The 9240-nt window shown below is 43.1% G+C and overlaps 1 protein-coding gene across 1 annotated transcript; it reads right to left on the reverse strand.

Moving 5' to 3' along the window:
• Positions 1-819: 819 nt before the first annotated feature.
• wfs1b (Wolfram syndrome 1b (wolframin)) lies at positions 820-9240 on the reverse strand. The gene is made up of 10 exons (XM_083915098.1): positions 9097-9240; positions 7815-8177; positions 6374-6447; positions 6048-6192; positions 5789-5962; positions 5543-5623; positions 4963-5120; positions 4542-4778; positions 4107-4225; positions 820-3177 (listed from the first exon to the last, which is right to left on the reverse strand). The coding sequence occupies exons 2-10, from the start codon at positions 8173-8175 to the stop codon at positions 1632-1634; spliced, it is 2895 nt and encodes a 964-aa protein (XP_083771224.1). The 5' UTR covers positions 8176-8177; positions 9097-9240; the 3' UTR covers positions 820-1631.

A 9240-nucleotide genomic window follows, 5' to 3' on the forward strand; every position in this document is an offset into this window, starting at 1 on the left:
CTGTGCTGATGTATACATGCATGCTTCTGCACAGTGCCTACATATGCTTTATACTGTGTACTATGGAGCACTGAGATTCATCACAAATCTCAAAGCTCTGACTCATTATTGTCTGGGTCGGATGGTAGACCTCGTCTGTCTGTAGACATTTGCATATTCTTATTTATAAGGCTGTTCTTGCACTGCTTCCTTCTTACCTACGGACCTTCATCCTTCAAAACAAATTATGGGAGTTTATTGTCTTATATTGGGAAAAAGAGCATTGGAAACAGTTACAAATCCATCTGAATCTTCAGGAGCTGGTCTCATTGGACACATTTAAAGCGATTCTAAAAGACATTGAAGTCTCACATCTGGCTGTAGATGTTCTGAATGTTAAAGTGGTTTTATCAGAAGACTGTTATTTCCTACTTGTTAACATTTTATTTTGTTTTATGTCTGAATCTGTGCTACTTGTGCTGCTGCCTGTCTTGGCCAGGAGAAAGAGATTTATAATGTTTTAAATATCTCAATGAGTGTTTTACCTGGTTAGATAAAACATAATTTAACAATATGCTTTTCCTACTGTATGGATCAATGTCAAAATGTTTTGGATGAAAAAGGCCTATTGTGCAATACGGGCAAAATAAATAATTTGCTTATAAAGGCAGGACTTAGAACACGCTTCATATGTCAAAATGTTGTACTTAAAATGAGTATAATGCAGTTAATTCTGAATAAAAACAGCAAAAAGCAAATGTTTTTTATCATGTTTATGGGTCACAGTATAGAAAACAGTAGTGACATCCTAATTTAAAAACAAATCATCACTCAGGGACTGCAAATGTTCAATATTAAATCTCTGCACAGCAGAGGGAAACAAACACGGCCGGAGAAGGAGAGAAGACAGAGAGGGCAGATGAACTGGGACAACTGCTCTGTAATAAATATAAGCACATATGCAGATGGGCTTTTTAAAGGTTAAGACAGAATTTAATCTATTCTCAAGTATTTTTTTAATTGGGACTATGTCTTATAAGGCACTTAAAAAAATTTCCCAACACAATGACAGCACACAAACTGTCCGACGTTAAATGATTCAAGTTCATCGTCACATTGCAACCATGTGTTGGCCACAGACGCAACAGTGAGAGTACAGTTCAACAAGGAAACTAAAAATGTAAATACTGATGATATTTGGCTACAAATATTTGATATACGTACATAAAATTGGGCACACGTACCTGTTGTATTTGCACAATGAACAAACATAATCAAAATGACTTCATTAGCAGAATCTGTTCAGCACAGGTGCAGCTTAAATTGGATGAAATGCACAACTGACCACAGCTGAGGAGGTTTCTTACCATAGCGTTAGGTAGTAAATCACTTCTTCTAAAAACATCATTCATTTGTGCTTCTCCCCTTTTTTGTATATTTAATTTCATTATAATGTATTCTAAAGTGTTTTGGCTCAAAAGCTATATGCAAACACAAACTCCACATCTTCAGATTTACTAAAGGAACTGAAACCACAGACGTCTGAGTGAGTGTCCACCCACTTACAGTGTTAGGAAGAGTGATGTGCAATCATTAGTGTTGCTCTAGTTCTATCATTAGAATACATCTTATTTCTCCCAGAGGTGTTTTTTTCACCCCCCCTCCTGTGTCACAGTCTCAGTCTCAGTCTCCGAGTGTTGCTCTAGCTGAGCGGTCAGGAAGGGGTTAAAGAAGAAGTCAAAACCAAACTGCAGGGCGCTCTGAGTCGTGCGCCTCCAGTCGTGTTCGATCTTGTACTGCCTTCGACTTGACAAGTTGGCGTCGGCGCACGACATGCAGTGAATGGCTTTCAGTTCGAACACGGGCCATTTGGAGCCCAAACGACCCTCCAGTATGGTGCTGAACTCCACCAGGCTTCCTGTGTGCAAGTATAAAAGCATAGACTTGAACTCGTTACTAGCCCGCAGAACTATGTCCTTAGTTGCATCTTCGTCCTCTATGATCGTCCCGTTCTTGGTCTTCCTCTCTAGCGGCATTCCCATGGTGACTTCGAATTTGTAGCGATCGAATCGCTTGATGTGACATTCATTCTTGGCCAGTTTTTTTAGTTTACAGAGGGGATCTTCTGGAGGAGGCGCCGGGGCGGGCAGAGGCTGGGGTTCGGCCGTGACGTTTTTCACCTCCTCGCACAAAGGATACGGCTCGCCATACAGGCACCGCATCCAGTTCCCCAGGACTACTGGCAGCAAGTTGACGACCGACTGCGGCCCATTCTCAATGTCTGTCACACGGACGTATTTGAATCGTCCGGTCCAGGTGACACGATGTCCTTCGAGATGAGAGCAGAGGATCTGAGTTTGGGCCATGTTGGCCTCTCTCCAGGCCAGAGGACCGCAGAGGCTGCTGTACTCGGGCCATGTCAGGGTGGAGTTATACACCTTCATGCCTTCCGACCTGTAGACGTACATCCAGCAGAAGAGCACCACCGCGCTGAGCCATACTAGGATGAGCTTCACGATGCTGCTCCGTGACAAAGAGCGGAACACCACGATGGGGTTGAGGCTGAAGCGAGTCCAAAGCCTCAACACTACTGGCACGAAGCAAATTGTCAACGTGACCACCATCTTGGTCACCTCCAGGGCAAGAAACCACTGCAGCAACTGGATGATGAGCATTGCAGCCAGGCCCAATGAGAGTATAGGAAGGGCAAACAGGAAGAGGAAGTAGCCAACGCAGGTGCGGATGAGTCCTATTGCTGTGGCGTTATTAAGGAACACCAAACTGAGCTCACACCACGTGAAGCAAACCAGATACGGCACCAGGCACAGGTAGGTGCCCTTGAAGCCTCTCAGCTGGGCCATTCGGAAGAGCAGATAGAAAAGGTGTCCATATAGCAGACACGGCATCCCCAGGTTCAACGCCACTATGTCCCCTAGAGGCACTGAGATGAACGTCATCCCAAAGACCCTGAGGAACCAGGGGAGGGAGTCTGGCAGGAGGCGGGTGAGGGAGCACGCTCCGGAGAGGACCTCCGTGAGGAGGGCTTTACGAGCGAAGAGCTGAGCAGAGGCATGAAGGCTGAGGAAGGCAGTGACGGTGAAGAAGAGAGCGACAGCAGCCAACTCTGAGCAGGGGATCCAAGATTTATCAGCAACAGGGAAAGAGAAAACCACAAATATCACAGAGAGCAGGAAGTACCTGCAACACAAAGAGACAGGGTGTGTTCATTTCACTGCAGAAGAACTTTCAATCAATCCAAACATTTGCATTCATTCATCATCTTGATTTTCTTTAGGTTTCTTTAATGTTACTGTTTATTTTGGGTATAATACTTCACCTTTGCATCTTCTCTACTTTCTTATTATCTACTTATTTCTTACATAATATATGTATTAAAGACTTTGCAGGAATGTAATAAAAGGTGTATTTTTGTTGGCGAAACGTAGATGCTTCACACACATATTCAGCAGCAGCACAGAAAATCTATACAGTCAGCACAGTTTGAAGATTAGTGTCATCAATTCAGTATTCAACAAAATGGCGCCCCTTTCTGTTCCTGAGTTATGGCGTGGAATTATGGAAACATTATGATGTCATAGTAAAGTTGACCTTTGACCTCTTGGATACAAAATGTTTTCGCTTCGTTATTTTATCTATATTAGACATTTGCGTGAAAAGTTGTCATAATTAACGTGGAAATTCTTGAGTTGGTCAAAGTCAAAGTCACAGAGACCATTCAAGATCTGGGTAGCAGAAGCGGTTTCTGTTTGTAGCCCCAGTAGTATTGAACTACAATTCCAATGTCTCAAGTTGCTAATTGAACTGTAAACAATGACCGTCGCTCGGAAGAGGCAATCTTGGCCCAGATATCCTCTGGCTACACTGTAAAGCCCCTAATATTAGCCGTTGTCCCCATAGGCTAGAGTGTCATCAGGCAAATACCCGACGGGTTCCAAGATCGGAAAGTGCATGTCTGTACCTACACGACAATGCTACATGGATATTTTGTAGTCAAACTAGTAAAACCTGACCAACACCAAACTTGACAAATGCAAACTGAACAGAGTAAAAGATAAAATAAGGACTGAATATGTCGTCAACGTGGATTCGTGAAGAGGCGTTCTTACAAATAAGGCTCCAAGTGTGTCCATCCAAAGTTGGTCTCAGCCTGCTCCAGATCAAGACTAGGTTCAAAGTGGGTCAGCAGGTCCGTCAGGGCCCGGAAGTTTTCCCATGCTTTTGAATTCTGAAGAAAAATATTAGCCAATCCATTTTATTCATAAAGCAATTTAAATAAACACAAAGGTTTCCGAAGTGCTGTACAGTATTATAAAAAGACAAAATACTAAAGATAAAATACACAATTAAACAAAAATGATTATGTGCACATAAAGTCAACAACCAATCAACAATGATGAATTAATTTGTTTAGTTCGACTTTGTCAGACAAGTACATCCATACTCTAGTCCACAAGTCTAAGTCCTCTGGTAAAAAAAAATGCCTCCAATGTTAAACAAGAAAACAAGAAATCTAAGCTCTACGTAAAGTGCACATCACTTACCTGAAACACCCGCAGCGTGCAGATGATCATGGAGAAGAACGAGAGGTAGAAAACCAGCAGAGGGATGAGGAAGATGAAGAACTCGATTGTGAGGTTGGAGATGATGAAGAAGAAGATAAGTGCGTTGACGTGGTGCGTGGGAATCAGGGTGCTGAGCCACTGCATGCCGGCTCGAGACGCCCAGTCGATGAGGTGCTCCTTTATCTCCAGCAGAGCGAACAGAGGGAACTTCAGCAGCTGGGGGAAGCGCAAAAAAAAGGAGCCGTGTCGGTACATACAGAAATCCGATTACTACTTCTACAAAGTTATCTAGAGAGCTGAAAGTTAATCCGCAACCATTTTGAGAGTGACTTAAACATAAAGGTGATGGTAAAAAGAGGAGAGCAGGGAGTCTGATGGACAGCAGACACCAGCTTCCTACCTTTTGGTGTAAGGGCAATTCATCTGGATTCTTCACTACTACATCGTCGTCGTCATCATCATCACCCCCTGCTGAAGCCATTACCGGTGAAGGAGCAACACCCTGAGCGTACTTCTTAGTCATCTCAACAAAGTCGTCAAGACCCACTTGGCATCTGGCTACAAGGACATACGGAAGACACACTTATGTTAAAAGGATAGTTCAGATTTAGAAGTGTGGTCGTCTGAGGCACTTATCCAGGTCAGTGTATTACCCACGGTCGATTGCAGTCGGTATCATGCGCCCCCTCCCAGCGGCAGCAGCTAGACATTTCTCCTCTCCTTTTCGTACAGTACACTGCTAGCTTCCTTGGTGGTACATCATACAGCCTCACTTCAAAATATCCAAACTATCCCTTTTAACTTAAAAAGCCAATTTAAATCTGAAAGTCACTTTTTCTTATTGCAGCTGAGATTTAATCATTTCAAACTTGAATAAATAAAATAAATGCTTTTACTCCCCTTTAATAATTTAATGGCAACAGGAATAAATGAGTGTACACTTTTTTTGATGACTTGGCGTTGTTTCAAACCACACATACATTCACTAGTGACCATATTCTCCAGGACTCTCCTCTGTTTCTTGGCAGAGCTGTTGAGTGGGCCTGGTGACACTGGTTTGCCTGTAAATGGAGGAGAGATGATACAAGAGGGTAAAGTAGTTTCTATTTCTTGACCTCTTTGAGACAATCTGCATGTTGAGTACACAATCATTACCATACATTTAATAGGCAACATAAAACTGTACAATGTCAGAGTTTTAAATAACAATACATCTCCTCCCGTACCCGGTTCTGTGTGGACGTGTTCGACGTTCTCCAGCATCTCGGAGACAGCCACGGACTTCTTCCTCTCCGGGTTCAACTTCCAGTACATCAGCAGAGCTGCTTTCCTGACTCCCCTCTCGAAACGTGTCTCTGTACACAACTTCTTCACCTCCTCGGAATTCTCAAGAGTGATGCCTGCAAAAACACAAATGTGCACACTGATGATTGACAACTACGACGGTCATCGATTGAGGGTAGAAGCAGGAGATTTTTTTGGTACCTTTCCTTGACGCTAAGCACTGCTGCAGCTGTTTGACGGCATCCTTGCGGCCTTGTTTAGCAGCCTGGACTAGCCAAGTGACCGCTGTGCAGTTGTTCAGCTCCTCATCTCTTTCTTCTGCCAGCGCCAGGAAGTAACGCCCCATCTGGACAAACGCATATACAGACTTTCAGACCTGCGGGGCAAGCATTTCTGTAGTCGACTCATGACCCGTCCTTCCCATCGATGTGCCGTTCCATAACATTTGTCATCACTTTGGCTGATCTGTTCTGTGCCCACCATATGGTCATTAAAGTCATATTTTCAATATGTTCATTGACACCGACCTTGGTTTGTGCTCGAGCTTCTCCTGACTTTGCTCTCTCCTCCAAATCCTCAAGACTGACCTCCTCCTCTGGCTCTTTGGAAGGAAACAAGATAATTATTTACTCTCAGTAGATTTCTTTGTGTTTTAATTGGGTTCTGTTCTTATTGTGAAGCACTTTTGTTTTGAAAGGGAAACAGTGCCCAACAAAACACCTTAAATAGTGGCTGCAAATGATTTCTTCAAGTTGGATTTCTTCTAGTTTTATATCAACTCGTCGTCCTTGTCCCAGTTTCTCCTGTTCTTGACAAGGCAAGTGTATTCGTATAGCATTTTTTAAAAACAACAAGGGAGAGAGTCAAGAGTCAGCCCTGATAAGAACCTCCCTCTGAACCCTGTTGCTTTAATTATCATCTTCTTTTAGCTGATGACTTCTGCTTCGCTCAAATCCCAGTGCCTCACTCGAGCTGGAGCTTGCACTGGAAAATTTGTTTGCTTCCTGTGAAGTAAGGTGTTATATTGGTTGTGTCATGTATACTGGGAAAGAGATGGAGGTGGCAACGAATGTGGAAACACGTCCCAAGATTTAAAACGCCCACAAGCTGTAAGTGACCCTGAGGAGTGACGCGGTGGTCTGTCTGTGCCCGCCTCTGGAAGCACAGGAACTTCCATCGGACGCGGGCTTATGGCAAATTGGGTTGTTTTTAAAATAGTGATAAGTGTTTATATATGAATTATGATGAATTGTGAATAAAGGGATAGGAACTAACAAGTGGAAACTTCTTCCTGCTCCTTTTTCGAACATGTAATATGTAATATTTTAATTTGTGTTGCTTTGGTTGCAATATTGTATATACGGTATATTGCTTGTTTATTGAATATATTCATGTTGAGGTTTTATTTCCTATGGTGCTTGATCCATCTATCTATATTTTCTTTTTAACATGTTTGAAATAAATAAATAAATAAATAAATAAAATTATCTTAACAGTTAAACACGCAGTACAGGGTGTGTATTTTTTAAGGGACAGGACTGAGTGAGAGTCCAGATTAAATGACTAAGGTGTTAGATTTCACATGTTCCAGTAATACCCCATATTTACATGTCTAGATGTCAATGCAAAGCCATGCAACAATTTTCAAATGTGATATTCCCAGTGCAGCTAACAGATGTGAACTTTCCATGCAGGATTTGTTTAGTGGGAACTAATGACTTGAAATGGTATGAAAAGACAGGGGTAAGAAAGTTTTTGTTTTTTTTCCCCCTTAAGTCAGCAGAGTGGGAGTGGCTGCTTTACATGTTGTGGTAAATGTCTATGGTTGTCACGGAGACACTGCAGTACACACAGTGAGCCGGGAGTGTCGACTGCACTGATTTGGCGTACAAAGAGGAAAGTGAGACTGTGAAGTAAAGAGTTTGTGATTAAAAGCATAAAAAAGGGTCAAAGCTCAGAGTTTGTCACCTGGTTCAGGCGTGAGAGGCGTCTGCGGAGCCGGGGGACTCCCAGTAGAGGCCGCATTAAGCTGAGATCTGCCCACCTGAGAGGGGCTCCTGATGGGCTGGCGGAGAGGCGAGGTAGGCGGCGTGGACAGGGAGGGAGAACGGGAGGAAAGACCAGAAGAAGTCCGAGGGGAGGCGGCGGTAGGAGAAGATGAGAGTGCGGTTAGAGGCGGTGGCATGGTGAGTTTAGGCTTGGGGCGGTCAGAGGTCGGTGCAGTCGTGATAGAAGATGAGCTGGAAGAGGAAAGGCCGGGCCTGAGGGTGGAGGGAGATGAGGGGCTGGGTTTCGGAGCGGCCGGGTTGCCGGTCAAAGACGGTTCCATTGCTGAAAATCACATCAGGCAACAAATTGGTCAAAAAGAAAACTCTAGGATTTAATCCCAATCACAGTGATGATCCAGAGTATTGCACAGTTATGGTAAAGGTTAAGTGGCATGATAGTGTGTTTGTATTAGCACATGTTTAAGGGGAGAGGGTATGAAGAAGAAGGAGGGGACAGTGTCTGTGGTGACACCTATGCTGCAGTAACAGCTGCTGTTGTGAAAGGACACTTTCTCTCTTCATTTCCACATGCCCCCTCCCCTCACCCAGCCATAACTCAGACTGCAGTAAATGAACACATCACTGAATCACCAAAAACTATAGGTATTATATTCTGTTTAAGAATATTGCACTGACACCAATGCCAAGTAGTGATGTAACAAAATTACATACAAGTCTAATGCGAGAAAAAAGATGAGAATATAACATAATATATGATATACGTTTCAAGGTTTTCTGATGGAATGATTACTTACTGTAAATATAATAAACTGGGTTAAATATCAAACACAGTACTAACAGACACATTCAGCTCTCAAACATGTGCAAACAGATTGAATCATTAGGCTGGAGGTGTTTATGGTTTAACACTATTGATCTGCAGACTAAACAGAACAGTTCCTTTTATAATTAACCCTAATATCCTCACTGCAAACCCATGTTGTGTTTGAATTTAGCTTGGTAAAATAACATTTTGTCATGTGGTGTGCAGCAGTCTATTTTAGGCACGATCAAGTGAGCCCTGAGCAGCTATATTGAGAAGGTGACATCCTTGGAGAGTGACTGGAAACCTGACGGGTCCTGTTGCAGCAATGAGACTGACAAGCGGAGTGGACATGCAGAAAGTATCTACCCCGACATAGAGCTGACAGTGACAGATGTGGTGGGTTGCTAATGCTAACATGTCAGTTCTGTCCACTCACCTTTAACTTCACCACGAACACGCCAACTTATTTTAAATCCTCCAAGTGAATAAAGGCCTCGATTAATATCCTCTTTTTCTTTTCTAGTCGGTGTCCCAATTCATTCTCTTGTTTCGCTTTTGTAAAGACCAGCCTGTCCTTTCT

The sequence above is a fragment of the Echiichthys vipera genome, assembly GCF_963691815.1.
Source record: "Echiichthys vipera genome assembly, chromosome: 6".
NCBI lineage: Eukaryota > Metazoa > Chordata > Actinopteri > Perciformes > Trachinidae > Echiichthys > Echiichthys vipera.